General features: G+C 38.9%; 1 protein-coding gene across 3 annotated transcripts; it reads left to right on the forward strand.

The window, feature by feature from the left end:
* The first annotated feature begins 326 nt into the window (after nt 1-326).
* ZNF770 (zinc finger protein 770) lies at nt 327-9,777 on the forward strand. 3 transcript variants are annotated; one of them, XM_040068296.2, is made up of 2 exons: nt 327-466; nt 5,815-9,777. In XM_040068296.2, exon 2 carries the CDS (start codon nt 5,957-5,959, stop codon nt 8,132-8,134), a length of 2,178 nt encoding a protein of 725 aa, XP_039924230.1. In that variant the 5' UTR covers nt 327-466; nt 5,815-5,956; the 3' UTR covers nt 8,135-9,777. The 3 variants fall into 3 exon arrangements, with proteins under 3 accessions (XP_039924230.1, XP_039924231.1, XP_039924232.1); XM_040068297.2 differs by having other exon boundaries at nt 331-487; XM_040068298.2 differs by lacking the exon at nt 327-466 and adding an exon at nt 3,629-4,570 and having other exon boundaries at nt 5,815-9,739.
* The last annotated feature ends 9,594 nt before the right edge of the window (nt 9,778-19,371 follow it).

The following is a 19,371-nucleotide window of genomic DNA, read 5'->3' on the forward strand; positions in this document are numbered from 1 at the left end:
ACGCGTTAATAAAGGTGGTTTCAGAATTCCCGGCAAGCGTCTCTTTTCCCTTTCCCTTCCGGGTACTATTTCCTGGCCTTTTAGACCAGCAGGTTTGGCTTTGCGGTGCGTTTAACACATTACAAGAGTATAACTCTGCCATCGTGCTTCGATCGCAACCCTGCAACTACCGGGAATTGGTTATTTGCTTTTAGCTTGCTGAAGTAGAAAATGTGTCTTATTTGTACGGAACAACGTGCCACACCAACTGAAAATTCAGCAGCAGCGCCGGGGGCATTTTCTGCCCGGGCATAAATGAAGCCTTCCCCGCCCCTCGTCCCGGGCCCGGCCGCGGCCCAGCGGCGGCGGGCGGGGCCGATTGCGCGGGGGAACGGAAAGCACCGGCCCGGGTTTCCCGCTGTCCCGGTGCCATCCGGGGGGAAGAGTTTAGGCGGCAGCAATGCTGGCGGAGATGCGGAAGGTGGAGGTGCGGTAGCTGCTTCTCCAGGTCGCTCCCTTCTTCGTCCCCGCTCGTTGCCCCTTCCCTGGGCCGAGCGCGGTCCCGGCGCGGCGCTGCCGAGCTCGGGGGCACTGCGGGGCCGGGCTGGGGGGTCTCCGTGCGCGGGGTGGTGCGGCGGGGCCGGGCGGCTGCGGGCCCAGCAGGGCTGTGCGCCCAGGGAGAGCCGCCCCGGGGCCCGTGGTGGTGGATATGTGCGTATATATGCTATGTGTGTGCGCGGTGTGCTGTCCGTAAGGGCCGCCTCGCCACCTGCTTTAAGGTTTTTAACTGGGTTTACGTGTGTCCTGTTGGGGGAGTGTTAGTGTCAGAGCCACAGGTCGCAGGCCCCTGAAGCAGAACGTACGTTTGTTCTTAAACCAGCCCTGCTTCACCATCGTACATCTTTTACTTTGGTTGGCTTCAGGAAGCGTGTCGGAAAGTTACAAGGAAAATAGGAGAGAATGAAGGGTATTGGCTTTGAGGAGCCATAATGCCTGATGTTAATTTCTGTGTAACTGGCGAGTGAAGGTTCCATTTCTGGTGTGATTTGTTCTCGCATTGTAACCGTCTAAACTTTTCTCTCGGGAGAGCTGGTGAGGAAATCCAGCGGGCAATGTGTTTGTCTTGGTGCTCAGGTTCCTCTCTCTCTCTGTCGTCATGTGTTTCATAAATCAGCAGCTAGATTTTCACTTTCTTGTTATGTCATTAGTGTTACTGGAGGCACCTTATGTTTCTTCACACATCTATTATTGTAATTTGTTTTTCTTACATAATTGTTTCTGGGAAATTATAAGCATTAGCATGCCTCAAGGGTTTGCAGATAAACTAATAATAATGTAGAAAAATCCTGCTTGGAAAATTTTGAAATATATATAATTTTCAATTCCTAAATGACTTGTTTTGAATTATAATAACAAGTCACCAAAAAATGAGCAAGAATATATTCTCTTGTATAGAGTAAGGTGTATGGGTGTGGGAATTGGAGAATTGTTTGTACAGCCTTCCTTGGAGACCTCCAATGCACATATCTCTGCACATAACTTATTTGTATGCTCATTAAGAAACACTTTGCAGCTGTAAGGACAATAATATACTTGAATTCTCTCTACTGTAATCTGGAGCTATTTTCATTCACAGTGTTTGGGGAACACTTATTTCTATTTTCCTTAAAAGTGATTCTTCTGCTTTGTCTTGCAGGGGGTGTGTCACTTTTTAAAATTGTGTCTCCTCTTTTTTAACCTAAACGTTCCCAATTACTTTAATCTTTTCTTGTATATTTTGGATTTAAGCTCAGATCATTCTTGATCCTCTTCTCTGAATTCATTCATTCTGGTCAATTCATATGTTTGACTCAATTTGAAGGGCAGTATTCAAAACTGGATAGACTACTCCAGCTGAATTCGAAACGGTAGTAACTAAGTAAGAAGGAAGATTTATATCCTCTCAAAGCTTTACATCTGTTCACTCATCCTGGTATGGATGGTAGCCTTTGGCATATTCACCTTCTGTTCCAGCTTAGACTAGGTATTTTCTGCACTGGGGGATTATTCTGTCCTAAGTTGAAGATCTTACTTTTTATTTAAGTAACCCCTTCCTGATTGGTTGTTTGCTTTTTTTTAACCAACCAAACAAACAAAAAAAGAAAAAAATCAAAACACCACAATGCAAACTTTTCTGATTAGTAAAGACTGGATTAGAATTCAGAATTTTCTTCCATCATGTTTTCATTTTGTTGCAGCTTGCTGCCATCTGTAATATTAAGGAAACAGTCAATCATTAAACAGTATACGACTCAGGAGGGTCCTCTCTGAACTTTCAGTGGCCTACATAACTCCTTGGTTCTATTTTTCTACATGACCTTCCAGCCAAGATGAAAAGTAGTGACAACGTATTATTAAATTGGACCTTTGCCATAAACTAAATCCTTATCACATAGCAAGGTATGTTTCCTAACTCGAATTAGGACAAGCCTATGTACTTTCAAGGCTAGCAGGAAGCAATATTCCAAGCTTGTCTTTTGCTCTTTGATCTTCAGCAGCAGCATGTTTACTCCTTAGATGTCCAAGGCACAGGACACCCTGAAATAGATGTGGAGACGCCTGTCCTTAGTAAATAGGATTTGAAAATATATTTGGGCCACACAGTAATGCCCATCTTGGCTCCTTTCTCCTTCCCTTGCGTCCCCTTAGTTTAGCTTATCTGAGCTTTCAGTCTTTCACAGGGCAAGAAGATCACAGCAAGAAGCTCTGCTCTGCTTTTGACACCTTGTACTACAGAGTTTTTCCTCATTCACTAGATAGAATCTTAAAAAATGTATAAGCTAAATACAAAATCCCCTGTGCTAATATACCACAGCTGTCTCTTATTTCGGACTTTTTTTCTTTGCATGTCACTGTAGTGTTTGAGCATTTTCCTGATGTGTAAATTAGGTCTGTGTGACAGTGTGTTAACTGAAATTCATCACTCTTTACAGTTCTTCCTTAGGAGGTTTTCTTTTCCTGCTAATGGAGGCTGCCTTGAGCTGCACAGAAACTCAGCATGGCAGAGAATCTTTTCTCCTTTTCTCAGCCTGCCTGTCTTTGGCTTCATGGTAGCACAAACTAGAAAGCATTTAGTGTCACACACTTACTCTCTCTATATTCCCAGCTTTCACGTGATGTGACAACTGGGAGGACAAGGGGGTCTCCTAAAAGTGTGTTTTCTTCCATCTTCAAAGGAAGACTGAGACTGAGTAGCTGTTAAAATTCTACAGGAAAAGAGAATTGGAAAGGAAAAGTTGACTTTTTCAACTGCTTTATCTACATTGAACTGTTTCAGTGAGATTAAGAAACTCCTTGGTGTAGTGACAATCACATCCAAGGCAGACATCCAAATGTTCCTTATTAAGGGCCACAGTTACATAGGAGCATCACTGTTAGGGGTGAAACAATTCTACCTCATGACTAGGTTTTCTTTCCATTAAGAAAGCTTAAGAAAAATCTTGATTTGCCAAATATTTTCAATCTTTGTGCATGTTTCTTGAATCTCATTGTAACTTGCTTTAAAATGCAATAGACTTTTATTCTTTGCAATTACTCTCAATAGACACTTTGGATATTTATGAATTTTTTAAAAATAAGGACATTATCTCTTTGTGAAGTGACAGGAGTTTGGAGACGCTGAAGAAATTAATTTTTTATTGTGCTGGTATGTTGAATGAATATGCAACTTGTAATAACTTTGAGATACACAAGACATTTCTACTAACTATAATTTGTGGTAGTTTGATACTACAACTCACAAGTGCCAACTGTTATGCTCTTGCATAACAGTTTGCTCCCTTCATCCCTTTTATATTGGTAATATCACAGAGGTATTTTTATTCTGTTGCTTGTACTATGCTTGTGGGCAATACTTAATCTGTCTTAGATGCTGCAATTTAGGAACTAAGTGACCAACTGAAATCGGTCCAGAGATGAGTGAAAATGCCTTTTTTTTTTTTTTTTTCCTTCTTTTTGTGGCCCTAAAAGCAATACTTAGAAAACCCCAGAATTTTCCTAGTTTTAAAACAAAAGGGAAGAAAGCAGACTTTTAATACATAAAGTTGTGACAGAAAACACTGACAATAACTCTGTAGTAAAGAAAGGCTCTGTGTATTCTATTTCATCTGTTGAAGGCTGGTTTTTTGGGAGATGTTTTGTCCTCCTCTTCCTCCTCCAGGGGGGAGGGAGGAGGATGTCTTCTGATAATGGCCCAGCCATTAAAACCAGGTGGGGCAGTGTTTCTTATCTCTTTCACCACCCCTCCATCCTCCATGGGGACATCTTCTGATAATGGGCCATTAGGGCCCACCAATGACATGACACATTCCATTATCCCATTGGGAGATGCTCCACACAGTGGGGGAGGAGCCAACTGTTCCTAGCTAGATAAAAACTGGGACTGAAGGACACAAGGGATCCGGTTTTTCCACTGGATTCCTGGAGGGAAACTGGACCCATCTCACCACCACTGGACTTTCTACAGGACCATCTCTACTCTACAGAACCACATCTGTTACTCCAGGAGGATTTATTTGGACTGCTTCCAACACCCTGACCACCAGGGTGCCAGGTCGTATCCCTGACTCCCTGTCAGGGTTTTTTCCAGGATCCTTGTTTGCTTCCTTGCTTGTATTTTTTGTACTACTACATTTGTATTTTCCTTTTTATTTTTAATATTCCTAGTAAAGAACTGTTACTCCTATTCCCATATCTTTGCCTGAAAGCCCCTAATGGCAAAATTATAATAATTGTAGGGAAGGGGGTTTACATTCTCCATTCCAAGGGAGGCTCTAGCTTTCCTTGGCAGACAACTGTCTTTCAAAACCAAGACAGCCATCTAGACATGGGTTGGCCTCATAGGGGAAGGCTTGGGCTAAATGTTTGGTTGAAGTATTTTCTAGCTGTTCCTATGAATATTTTAATAACTTTTCATGCACTCAGGAGCTTGAAAATTGTTTTTTTTCTTGTTTGTAAGCCATTGAACTGGGACACAGCTTGCCCAGCTGTGTTCCATGTTGAAAATTCAAAGAAAATTAGAACTATTTAATTATTTTGGTTTAGACTAAAACAATAATTATGATGAATTATGATACCTACTTTGGTATTCATGCTGACTTCACTGTATATGCATGGTTAGGTATCACGACCCTGATATTCTAGCTTTATGGTAAGGTAACAAACATAGCCTGTGTTTTTTCCGTGTTCTGGGAGTTGGCTTTGTTATGGTTATAGTTTATGGCTAGTGTGTTGCTCTTGCTGACTGACTCTGGCATTTGCCATTTTGAGAGAAATCAAAACTGATTATACTGCTGGATATAGCTGATAAGATGCCGAGACATGAATAGTAAATTTAACAATATATTGAAGCTAAGTGTTTTTCTTTTCGCTAACACTGTGTTTCATTTAATGTATTTCTGAAATGCAAGAAATCTTAGTTCTCCTTTTCTCTCATCTTCATAAATATTATATATGGGAGTTAGAATTACTGCTGTAGAGAAGACATTTATTACAATAAGTTCTTGATTTTTTTTTTTTTTTTAATGAATATAATGTAGCTGAACTGTGTATTTGGAAGAATAGATGCATTTATAGCACAGATGACTTAAACTTGTTTCTCTTCTGAAAAGTAATCTAGTTTTTCTATATCAGGTAACAAAAGTAGTGATTACTCTGTTATAAGGAAAGTATTTTAAGCTAAATTAAATCAAGAGTGTGCTAATCTAGATACTTTTGGTATCTTATGTAGAAAACAAGAGGTAAACTTTGACAATTATGTATTAATAGGCTAAATAATAACTCTCTTTCTTATTTTAGGGACCAGTGGGATTTAAGAATCTCTCTCCTAAGAAAATTTGCTGCTTCTACAGCTTTCCTTCTTAGTGTGCACTTGATGATTTCACTTGAAATACCTAGCTGAAGAAATTAAGAGTAGGCGAGGTGTAATTATCTTTTAAAAATGTTAAAAGTTCAGCATTGTGTAACAGCTGTCAAGATACCCAAGAAAAAGCCATACATTTGTGACATGTGCTATAAACAGTTTGAAACTCCTTCAAAATTAGCTAGGCATTATCTCATACATACTGGTCAAAAGCCATTTGAATGTCATGTATGCAATAAAACATTTAGGCAGCTAGTCCACCTGGAGAGGCATCAGTTAACCCATAATCTGCCTTTTAAGTGCATTGTTTGTTATAGAAAGTTCAAAAATGTAATCACTTTCTTAAAGCATCAGCAGCTTCATAATGAAAATTATGAGAGTGATACAAAGGAAGCAGAAAACTATGTGAATTCTGAGCAGAACAGGGTTACTTGTGGCATATTTCATTGTTCTGTGTGCTGGAAACCCTTTCCAACTGAAGAGAGGTGGATGCTGCATCAGTGTCTCAAGTCAGATCATCTGCACGGTGCCAGAAGGAGAAAGAAGAAAACTCACGGTTGTGAATCATGTAACAAGACGTTTCCATCAAGATCCAAGCTAGAAAGACACTTCCTTATTCACACTGGCCAGAAACCTTTTAAGTGTTCTTCATGTGGCAAATCTTTCAGACAGTCAACACACTTGAAAATTCATCAGCTCACACACTCAGAAGAAAGGCCTTTTCAGTGCTGTTTTTGTCAGAAGAGATTTAAAATACAGAGTAAACTCATGAAGCATAAACAGCTCCATGCCAGAAATAAGACTTACGCCAATATTGTATGCAAAGCAAAGACTCTTAAATATCCCAGACCGCACAATGTGTTGGAAGGAAGTTGGGATAGTTTTGAGAATGCTGATACACAAAAGCCACAGGAGAATGACCCACATGATGTGCACTCAATCTATATTGTACCCTTTCAGTGCCCAGCATGTGAGCAGTGTTTTGAAACCGAGCATGTTCTAAATTTGCACAAATGTTATTCAAAAGACAGAAGTTCAAATAATGGTACAACGGCACGTAGACACACAGTCAACAGGAAGAATAAGACCCTGATGAAACTGAAGCATTCTGGAGGAAAAGCAACAGATTTTTCTCTGATGGACAGAAAAAAAGTTAAATCAGGTCATGTTGGAAGTCCTGACGTGGTTGCAGCTAGAGATCAGCATTGCGATCAGCATGTGTCCACTAAACCTTCCAAGGGCTGCCGGAGCAGGCGTGACATACACAAGTCATTTTGTAATCGGATGAAAAGAACATTTGCTGTGCCGTTACCTTGGCAAGAGTACCCACAACCTCCAGACTTGGGCAGTAATTTAAAAGGTGTGCTTCCTGCTGAGCGCATGTTAAACAGCAATGATTCGCTGGATAATAAAGATGATGCTTTTTATGGTTCATCAAATGATAGCTTTTTTGATAATCCAGAAGTACTTCACTGTGCTTTTTCATCTTCTGCTAAAAATATACATAATAGACACAAAGTGTGTAAATGTGACAGATGTGAAAAAATTTTTCCATCTTCATCCAAACTTCAAAGACATTATCTTATACACACGGGACAAAAGCCCTTTGGCTGTAATGTTTGTGGGAAGACATTTAGACAGTCAGCTCACTTAAAAAGACATCAGCTCACCCATACTGAAAAGAGAGTCTGTAAAAGCCCCGTTTGCCAGGTAGAATTTGAAAACCTGAACAAACTTTTCAATCATCAGGGAGATCACACTGAATTTAAGTCATCTCAGCCTGTGGGTTATTCAGGTTATTCTCAAACACCTTCACAGCCATCTGGCTTTCAAGAATTGGAGCTGATTCAGTCAAACCAAGCAGCTGAAATCAAAGTTGAAATCGAGTCAGGGGATTTTGTTCTTGACACCAGCAGTAGAAACCCACAGCCATATTTGTGCAGTAAATTGTTGGAAACAGAGCAAAGCTGTTACAGCTATTGGCATGATTTTTCTGAAGGTACTGAAAAAAGTGAAGCTGTTAACAAATTATATCAATGCAGTATCTGCTTTAAAACTTTTAAATCTCCTTCTAAGCTTGAAAGACATCACCTAATGCATGCTGGACAGAAGCCATTTGAATGTATAGTTTGTGGAAGAAAATTCAGACAGGCCCCACATTTGAAAAGACACCACCTTATTCACTTTAAAGAGAGCTTAAAGCTTAGTTCCTCTGAGGAACAAGCAGAGAATATTTGTTTTATTAAAATGGGATAATGTGCTATGAAATAATTTTTAAAGTTTTTGGCTGCATAATCATAAAGTACTTATATTAGGCTAAACAACTGAAAGGGAGTATATTTTCTATGACAAAGATGACCTGGTGAAGTTAATTTATTGTCTTCAGAACTGTCAACTTGATATAATTTGTGATATATTCATGTGGAGATGTTTGTTTTAAAAAAGCAACAAAGCCACACACACACTCTTTGCATTCCCTTTGGCTAAAGTAATTTATAAATACACATTCATATTGTATCAATAGTGTTGCAGCAATCTGCAATGTTCCATAAATAATTATCACAGAACATAAAATACTATATAGTAAATTTAACACTCTTGACTATCAGAAAAGTAAAGACAAAAAGGTAATTTTGAGAATATGAAAAAAAGGTTTTTTTAGTTTCTTCTAGCTCCCCATATGTTTCAAGCAAGGGATTCTTGCTGTGTTTATCCCATACTTTTTAAAGAAATGGTTATTTTTAGATAGAAGAGAGTAGAAAAATGGGAAAAAGTTAAATAAAAAAAAATGTTGATGTGGTGTTATAGAACATTCTGTTTCCTATAGGACAGAAAAAAAAATCTGCTTATTTACACTTACTGTGCTTGGAGAGCTATACATGAGGAATTAGATTATTTTCCTTTTTATATAAAATACAAGGAAATGATGCTATAATATTAGGATTTATAATCAATTTATCCATTTCACCACTTCATTAACTCCACTTCCTTGTAAATCCCTTGCCTTCTCTAGCATTTTTGGCCAATTTAAACTTTACTGAACTATTTCTCTGTAAGAAAAGAAGACAAGAAATTACCATTAAGGTTACAAATGGTCTTACTATCAGTCTCCTTTCCTTCTAACATACATAGTGAACCAGTAAAAGAAATGTCCTCCAAGATGTGATAATAACTCAGAGGAGCAGTTTTGTCAAGAAGTCATGTTCTCATTATGTTAAATATAAGAGACTGAAAATTACATTTTGCTGAAATTAAGTAATTCTGATTTTGTATTAATAGAATCTGTAGTTATACTTTTTGGTAAGTAGATGGTTTTGTCCATTGTGCCAATGGGGCTAGCAAGAAGTGCAAGTGCAGTGGAGCTTCATACATAATGAACAAGATTGAAGTTTGTTTCTTCTTTTTTGTCCTCTGAAAAAACTACCATTTAGGATACTTTGTTAGGCAATTTTTGAATAGTTGAATCCTGAAGTTCTTATTCCTGTTTCTAAATAAATGTATCTGTCAGGTACATGACATTGTTTTCAGTATTTAAATAGAACCATATTTATTTAAGTAAAATGGATTTGTTTGTTTTTTGGGGTTTTTTTTTGAAATGGCATGAACTTTGTGGTACTTGGTGAACATGAAGGGTAAAAGGAGTTTTATTTTCATACATGTTATTCTTTTCCATTTTCAGTGAGAATAAAACCAGGAAAAATACTTGGAAACAGTCTGTAGTTCCTATGCTTTTTGTATGACAGACAAATTCAGTACATTAATGATGTTTATAGTTACATATTGAGATTTTTTCTCCCTATGTTTCATATTGAAAGACAAAATACCGTATAAAATGTTTTGAATAAAATATTGTAGAGCACTTTTAAAATACTTGTAATAAACTATTTTATTTATATTGTACTTTTAGAGTGGGCTTTATGTGCAAACCAGAGTTTTGAAACTACCTAACATTCATTATGCAGAAAAGACTGCATATCAAAATAACTGTATGTCAGAACAACAGGTGTGGGTTCAGATATTTTTTGTTATAAAATATAAATATGTTTAAAGATAACATCTTTCTTAAGGAGTTATAGTCATTTAAAAATGCTATGAGAATAATGTTTAGAAAACAACAAAATTCATGTTTTGAAAATACCAAGTAAAGTGAAAGGAAAGTAATACAAAAGAAGATATTTTTGAGGGGTGAATAGACATTTGCAGGAAGTGTCTGATGAATTTGGAAAGTAATGAAATCATCTTTGGGCTTGGATTTCAGAGCCACAATGTCTATATGGCTCCCCATCCCTTCATAAAAAGTTTTGTGTCAGTATAAATTCATGGTTTTTATGGGGATTATTCCATAAGCTAGCTAGAAAGGGGTTAAATGGTTTCTAAGAGTCAGGAGAGAAAAAAACCTGAGGCTGAAATCCTGCGTCTTTTGCAGTTAGCAGTAAAATCTCTCAAGTATCTTTGAGAATTTGAGCTAGAGCAGTTTCCTCTGTGTTCACAGGAACACTTCTTGTTGTTCATTAGTATGTCAGTCATTTTCCATAATGCTTCAAGGCAAGTTCAAGCCATCAATCTTTTAAGTATCTTTGGTGGCAGAAACATTGCCTGTGGTTTTGTTAGAATGAAGTGATGGCTAATACTAATGATCTGATAGTACTGAAGTAGTGGATTTTTTGAGACTGTGCCAAACCAAAGCATATTCTGCAGAGGAAAACAGTGGGTCCTCCTGTGTTAGCAATGAACATCTGCTGAGAACAACTCCCAACAGTATGGGTTTAGCACTGAGGTTGTTCTCTGTGGAATAGAAGATGGTCAAATATTTTAAAACAAGCAGGAAAAAAAAAGGTAAAAGGGATTTTTTTGAAGACCAATTATGCAACTGCGGTACTAACTGATCACATCATCTGTTTTATGTCTAGATGTGGCTGTGGATACCTTTAAAATGTTCATGCTGCACTATCATTGCAGTGTGTCACAAATGAGTGTTTTAGGTGGCTCAAAGAATCATCGGCAAAGGTATCATCAAAAGCAGGTTTAATGTAAAAGGGAAAGCACAACAAGGTTTCTTAGCAACATTCACTCTACTAATTAGATGGTTAAAGCATACAGACAAAAATCAGACTAAAATCTAAAATCAATCAATCTAACCAAAATCAACCTAAAATGATCTGTGTGGAGACTGGTGATGGAAAAAGGCTAAGGATGGGAAAGGGTAAGGATAAAAGAAATAAGGGGGACCCTCCAATTGAGTCACAAGGTTCAGAGGGGAGCCCTTTGCCAAACTTAACCCCAGATTTGACCAACAGTTTAGGCCTAAAGTAACAGCACTTAAAAGCACTTAATTTAAACAATTTTCCAAAGATTCTGCAGAATTTATATAGCACTACAGTAACTCACAAACCTCACTCACAAATTTAACATACTTCAGAATCCAAGACAACCATATTCGTAGTATGTTTGCTTCAGCATATTCACACTTGCACACGCAGAGAACTAAAGGAGTATGTCCAGGCTGTATTCCTGTGGAGACCTTCCCTCAAATTTCAGTGAAGTTCTTGTGTCAGGTGCCATTGCATCTTCCCAATGGAAAAAGGGCTGAGCCTGTGGGGATATCAGCCCAGGCTCTGGCAGTGGTGTTCGGTGTAGTCCTCAGAGTATAGCAAGCTTGAGAGTTCACCAGCTGAGAGCCATCTCGCTCCAGGGGCAAGTGCTGGTTGAAACCCACTGTGTTTCAGGAGAGCTCCAAGGGTCTTATGTAGGACTGCTGTTTATAGGGTTCCTAGAGAGTTGCCTTTAGTCACAGTAACTTGTCATCCTGGACGGAATTCGGCTCAGTAACTTTCAAAGTTTGGTAAAAACAAAATTGTTCCCCTTGTGTTGTTAGGCAGGCCAGAAAAGTAAGTTTCCAAGGCTGTTCATTAAAAAACAGGAGCTTGTTAGATAACAAGTTCCTAGGAAGAGACAATGTTTCTGATAAGCTCAACAGGAGCTCAGATCAGCCTAGTGCCACTTGTCAAGGCTGAGGCCCAAGGAGCAGATCATAGCGTGGCAAGGTGTGCGGGTGGGTGGCAGCTGTACCCCCGCACAAGGTTTGCAGAAAGTCAAAACATGTAAGTATTCCTATATATGTCTACAGAAAAATTCAAAAGAGGAAAAAGCAATAATAAACCACAGAAAAATGTTTATTCACTGAAACTGCTTTTCATTGCATCCTGGGTTTCTTACTCGGTTGTGATCTGCTCTCAGACCCAGAGCCAGCAAGAAAATTGGGAGATACACACAAAAGAAACTCAATTGAAGTTAATGACACAGGCTTCAAACCAAGATGCTGGATCTAACGTTTAGTTTTCCTGGCTTCCTCCTAGTATAAATGTAAAACTCTGAAAGTCATGATCTCTCAATAGTAGCTCATTTGAGTAGCACCTAAGTACAGTTGGATGACTCTTAAATCAATAAAGACTATGGATTCAGTCCATCTAATGGCCCCTTGTAATGATGTTGAAAATGCCCAGACCTCCTAAATAACTGAAGTGGTAATGGTTCATATTCCTAGCACAAGGTTTTGTGGATTTTTAAAGTGTAAGTTTTAATTTAATAGCCTGGTTTCATGGTCTGATGGCTGTGGATGAGATGTGTCTGAGAGGCAGTTATCATAAGGAAAATTGAAATTACAGAAGTGACTTTTCTATGCTCTCCTATAATGTTCTTTCTCCAGGTTAAGCAAATAAGTTGTATTTCTTCATATAATGTCTAGTTCTGTCAAGCAGCTTTTAAACAGCTTTTTTTTTTTTTTTTTTTTTTTTTTAAGCATCTGTTAAAAAAATGAATCTTCAAAGTCCACACAACTAAAGGAGAAATCAGTCTTATGACAACAAAATCACTCACAAATGAACTGATATCTCCTTGTTCAGAAACTATTGTTCTAACATGAAAGTGTTATGTCTATGATGAGTTATCATGGGTCTCTGAATGCTATTTTTCTTCTGTTCTCTGCCATTCCAGTTCCTGGCTGCTCCCAGGATATCATGTATGGCTTGATTGTTACACACTTGACATGATTTAGATATATGGCTGAAATATTTCCTCTTCTCTGGAATCCTTCCAGTGTTCCTGTTGCCAGTCTGTATGGCTGTTTTAAACCCCATCTGTGAGCCCTAGTCCAAGAGTCATGGAGCTGGCTGTTGCACGTGTGCTGCCATGGCGTGTAAAATAGTGATTGAGGAAGATGTGAGAAGCTGACTGGTGATGATGTAGACCATGGCCTATCATTCTCCACTCAAAGTCATCTGCGTGTGTAGAGTAGTAGTAGCACATGGATATGGTGACTGTCCAGCTTTGCCTGTAGCACTGGAACATGCCTTGCTTACATAGTGAAGGAGGGGAAACAGAATTGCATGGACACTGCTATTTAAAAAAGACTGTTCCTAAACTAAAGAAGCCAGTTATGCATGGTGTCTCCCATTTGTACTCTTAATAGGCCCAAATCGTGTTGATGTAAAGGAAAACACTGTCTGGATGCTAAGTGGCATTATTTTATCTCTGCATTTTTTTGGAGTATTAATTTTAATACCTAGTATGTGTTTGCAAAAGTAGCTTGCTAAGCCACAGAAAATCAGATTATTTCCTGAATTTCTAGTTTATTTTGTTTCTGAGATGATCCTGAAAACACAGCAGAGAGGTTCCTGTTAGTGACGATACAGTCCTACTAAATGAAGTAGAAATCTGCTAAGCTATCTAGACACCCCAAGTGTAGCAGCCAATTTGAGGATAATTTTTAAGATCAAAAGAGGTTAGGATTTTTTCATGACACTGAGAGCAACCTTGGATCAGTATCTTGGCAACCTTGTTTGCTGTAGTGTACTATATCTTGTAGTTTATACTCTGGGTCTTAAAAATAGCAGGTACTTTGGGGGTGAGAATAGCTCTGGAGGAATACTCTCAGGTGTTGAATAATGTGTCTGATGCTAATACAATTAACAGAGGAAAAATGTCTATTTGCTAATAAGCTAAAATGATTTGTTGAGTAACATTGTCATTTATAATACAGTAGAAGGTTTTTTTCAATAAAGTGGTTTATTAAAAGTAAAAACATTTTTTTAGTATTACACAGGTGTGAATTTGCTGTTTTCAGTATGTATTATGTTTTATTGCCATTTTATACTCCTTTAAAATCCTGAAATGCTAATGGGAATGTCTACCAAAACCCTAGAAAATACAGAGAAAAGCAAGCGTGGAAGCTTTAGGAAACTGGAGCTACCTCTCAGCATCTTAGAATTGCTGTCTTGATTGAGTTTTATGCTGCATATTAGATACGTTATAGTTTTGTCTGCAATGTATATTTTTTTCCTTTATTGTGAGAAAAGCGATGTCATCAAGAATGTACTTTTACAATGATGCTGCAAATAGACTAGCACTAGCAGAAAGGAAATTATTTGCCTTTAAATCTCATTTCAGTGATGAAATTTCTCCATCAAACAGATTTATTTCATATTAATTTTTTCCTAGTAGAAACTTTATCACATAAAAGCCTCTCACCGGAGTTTTAGCAAATATTGCTAGAGCTTTTCTGACCATTGATCTCAACTTCTTACCACTGTTCTCCCTCAGCAGGCAGGAACATAGCTAGAAGTCTCTGAAGAGAATTAGAATAGTCCAGAGTCTGCTCTAACTTGAGCTGTTACCCAAATGTAAGCCCAGCAACAGAAAGCTAAGAATGACACAAAGTCTCCTCTTTCACTGTCTCCTTCACTAGAGGCACTGCTTGCTATTCTGGGATATAAAAGCAGCTGGGTTGCTGAATTAACCATATTTTCCTCTAGTCACGAGCTCAGAATATCCATTGAAGTTACTGTAAGTTTTGCACAAAAATCAAGGGCAGTATATTGGCCAGAATGTGCGCTAAATAAATATTTATACACAAATCAGAATGCTACTGATGGCTTCTTTACACTTTAAAATTCTAAATATTTTAAGAAGCATCTGTTACTAAACTGAGGCATCATTTTTGAAAGTACCCATATTTACTGAGTGGAAGTACACATATTTAATGAGATGAACACAGTGACAAAAGTCTTAGACTAGAAGAATGCACATAAATAAAATAGTAAAACCAACGTGAGATGATTGAATTAAAGCTGTAATGAACAGACTGAACATTTAGTTTATATGAATATTAACTGCTATGAAGGATGAGCTACAACCAAAGCAATAACCTCCTGTCATTGCGCCTAAGCTTTTTACATGTTAAAGGACTCCTCTCATCTTTTTTGAGAAGATTTTTCAAATTTTATTTACCTGAAAGTATGTTTAAATCAAAATATTTCTTCTATAATTTCAACAGGTAAGAGACACAGAGATTTCAGATATTTTTTGCTTAATGTACATATTATTCTATTTCTATGCCATTCATCCCCTCATCCATTTCAAAAACTTATTTCATATAACTCAGCAAGAAATATTTCAAAATATTGCATGTTCATAGTCACTTTCCTCCTTTGATTAGAAAAAGAGCTGTACGTGCATGTTGGTATATATATATGATGCATGATTGAAATTCTCATATGTGGAGATTTCAGTTTCAGAGCTTTTCAGAGGGATGCCTCTTGAAAAATCTCTTGCGTATGTGCAAAAGTCAATGAACTAAGATAAAAGCAGATTTTAATGTTCTCCTAAGCTTTACAGACTTGCTGCACAGAAAGGCTACTCAACATATGGCTTAGTGTCACTCAGGCTGAGATTCATCTCCTTTAAATTATGGTGTGCAGCGTGCCATTAGGTACCTCCCCAAAGCTAATTGTACACATGTAGTATAATACAATGATATTAGGCCAGATAACACATTCCCATCCAGCAGTGAGATGCATCCCAGATGTTTCAACCCCCATCCTGAGAGGCACTGTTCTATTAAAAACCACCTGGAACCACCTCAATATTTGTAAGTTGTGCACAGAGAAAGTGCAATTCAGCCATCAAAACTTAGCTGGTTTTGACTTTCTGCACACAGAACATGGCTGTCAGAACACTCACAGCTCGCTTTTGGGAAGGGAATGTAAACTTCCCGTGGCCTCTGAGTTATGGAACAGAGGAGCCAAGAAACACTAAGGGTATTCACTGTATGCAGAATGGAGAAACAAGAATCCTTAAAAGGGGAAGTACAGACACCGTCAATGATTCGGGAAGGAAAACAATGTGTCCATCTTTCAGGCCCCAGTGTCTCTATCAGGAAGCAATTGAGGCCAAAGACTCAACAGCCTTGGTCAGGTACTGGAACTTTATGCCTAGCTTGAAACTGTACAGGTGGACCAGCAACAAAACTGGATCCAACTCCTGGATGGGAGAGCATGGGGCAGTGCAACAATGCTGTCAGCGAGCTGCTTTTCTGCTTTATGAGAGCGATGTTAGCATGCCCTCAGCTATGAGAGAACAGTCTTCACCCTGGAAAGAAGGTTTTGATATCTTCAATTCCATCTTATGTCAGGGGAATGTTTGTTCTGCTCCCCTGGTCAGCTGGACAGGTGACAGGAGATTTGTGATAGTAGCCACCCCATCATTCCAGATCAAGGAGCCAGGAATAGTCTCTGCGGCTGCGCTGCAGTGACCAGGCTGAGGCCCATGGGGGATCATCTGCCCCAGCAGAATGCTTCCTTGGAGGAGAACAAGTCAGTTGTCCACCAGACAAGATGCCTGTTCATAATATGGAAAAAAAATGATGACTAGAATGGGTAAGACAATACCATTTTGCACACTGAGTGCAGTGCTGGTATTTTTTACCTGCTTTGGAACAAAACTTTCCCACCAGAGTATACAAAGGTGCAAGATAGTATCCACACAGTCTGCATCTTAGTAAAGAGTTTATTTATGTCTAAGAAGCTGAAGTCTAAATCTCTGTGTGCTAGACAAAGAGTCAAAAATGTGTCAGTGTTTATATTAGATGTATGGCCCTGCTGAATCTGCAGAATTCACTGGTCATGTCTCACTGATGACCTTAAAACAGTAACAAACAAAATCAATGTTTGGAATCTTTATCTATGAATTGTCTGGAGTGTTCATTGCTAGGAATTAATATTTTCTGTGACTCTAGGTAGAATCTAAAATAATCTAAAAGGTAGAAAATAGAGGACATAGACTCAACCCCTGCTGATTTATCACTAGGTAATTCCTGTTCTGGTGGAACTGTGCTCAGGAGGGTATAACCAAAATAAAAGCAATGGCCAGCTTACTGATGACCTTGGCTTACATGGTTTACAAAGAAAAGGAAAAAAGCATATTTTTCCTGGTTACAATAATATAGAAGGGGAAGCATCCAAAACAAGACGATCTAATTAAGCAAGAAAGCAGCATGGAATCTAAATTGACCAGGACTGTATACAGCCTAGAAATGAATAATAGTCTTGAAAACTGTATCTACTCAAATATGTGACTTTTAAATAATACATGTCTTCATGAATGAATTAACAGGTTTTTGAAAGGAATAGTTGATTTTCTTGGCATGTTAAGCCAATGAGTATAGAGAGAGGGAGAACTTCACAAAGGGCTGCTGGGATGATGGGGTACAGGGTTTTATTTCTCCTCAATTACAAAGGAGTTTGGAGTGGAAAGTGTCAGATGTGCCTCTACTCTGGGGGAAACTGAGCACAGGAATTCAAGAGACCAGTCTTAATAGACATTTGTGTGCTGAGGTGAGATTCACAGATGGGGACAAAGGTACAAAGTTGGGTGTCATTATGCTTGGTCTCACCACAATTCTTTAAAGGTTCTCCTGCTCTTGAGGATGAAAGCAATGTATTTTTCCAAAGCACTAATTTATACCTTTGCTACTCATTTATAGTCCTACTGTCCTAGCATTCTCTTAATAAACAATACCCTATATAGAGAAAAATTTAATGTACAATTTATAGGGAGGGGATCTTTGTCAATTTATTTGATATTTTCACTGAGGGATGTACTCATACTGCCTAACATTAGGCATCTTATATTAGTTTCTGATGTCAGAAGCTCCTTCAGAGAATGAGAGCACTTAGATTAGTTCTGATTTGCCCTTTGGAAAAACCTCTGCTGCCACATTGACTGTAGTGAGGTTGAACACAGCTGACCTCCTCACTGGGTCACCCAGAAGCTAGGTAAATATGGATTCCTCCATGAGGTTTCATAGCTTTGATAACATGTGGAAATTTGTGGGTTTAGACACAGGCCTGATGGTCCATCATAACCAGAAGATTTAGGTTAGCCTTGCAAGGCTTTTCTAGAAAATTCACAATTCTTTTTTACAAAATTTACAAAGTCCCGGATGCATTTGCCTCTCCTAATTGTCCCATCTTAACACAAATCAAACTTTTGGCTTCCATCTGAAAGCCAGTTCAGAAACTTTCCTAGTTTCAGCCTATATTTATGCTAATGAAGTTAGATAATGAACTTAAATTCCTTAGTCCTTTTTTATTACTGTTTTGTACTTCACTTTCAATCCTTGTTTTTTACAAAATTTGCTACTGGTGCTTTTTTAATTTTTAAATTTTACTAGTTTTCATCTTTCTGGATCTTCTAAAGTAAAGGCAGGCAGTAGCCATATTTATTTGAATGGAGCCATTGTCAGATCCTATTCAAGGAACTGTCATTACTTTTCCCATTCCCTTTTTATATTCTAATTCAACTTCAAAAAGAATATTTAGTTTAACCTCTGCTTGAAGAAATGAAATGGAGATCACCTTGATATGAAAACAAAGGAGGTCATATTCAAACAGACCTCGATAGGACCTGCCTGGAAGTTTAAAGGACTCAAGTGACAGGTGATGGATAATGAGCCCAGAAACAAAGCACAGTAACTTCCCTGGGGAGTCTGTTAATTTCCTCCTTAATTAATCTATTTACCAAATAGAATAAGTTAATTGCAAACCATTCTAAAGCATTTCTAAACTGTTGACTTCCTTGAGCATGCAATTTCCCCCTTGTACCTTTGCCTTTCCTCTGCACATTTCAAGAGATTCACAGAATATTCTGAGTTGGAAGGGACCGCATAAGCATCATCCCGTCCAACTCTTAAGTGAATGGCCTTAATTACCGGCCTATGGATCGGACTGGGCGCTGACCCGCGCTCAGGTGTCGGCGGCAATAGCTTGGTGTTAAAAAGAGTGTGCTTTTTCTACGTTAGCTGGATAGAAAGCTAGGCTTTAAGCGACAAATAAAATAGGAGTTCCCCCTAAGCGGATTCACTGAGCGTTGGAAGGTTCAGTGTGGCAGCAACCCCGTGCCCTGAGAGGCTCTGTGATCTTTTCCCTCAGCCTTTCAACACCGACTCCTGAACTCCAGCCGGCGGCAGGGAGGGAGTGAGGGAGCGGCGCTGCAGGGAAGGCGCTGCAGCGGCACGGCGGGAGCAGCAGATGGCGCGGCCGCTCCCCGCCAGCCCCGCGGCCGCTCCAGCCCTCCCGGCCCCGGAAGCGCTCCCAGCTCCGCTGCTCCCGGCCCGGAGTTCCCTCCCTCGGCCTGGCCCGGGCTGGCGGCGCCGGGGA

This window comes from Hirundo rustica, chromosome 6 (genome assembly GCF_015227805.2).
Source record: "Hirundo rustica isolate bHirRus1 chromosome 6, bHirRus1.pri.v3, whole genome shotgun sequence".
Taxonomy (NCBI): Eukaryota; Metazoa; Chordata; class Aves; order Passeriformes; family Hirundinidae; genus Hirundo; species Hirundo rustica.

What these genes read in the sequence shown, in the direction of transcription:
- ZNF770 (XM_040068296.2), top strand. Translation starts at nt 5,957, where the DNA reads ATGTTAAAAGTTCAGCATTGTGTAACAGCTGTCAAGATACCCAAGAAA.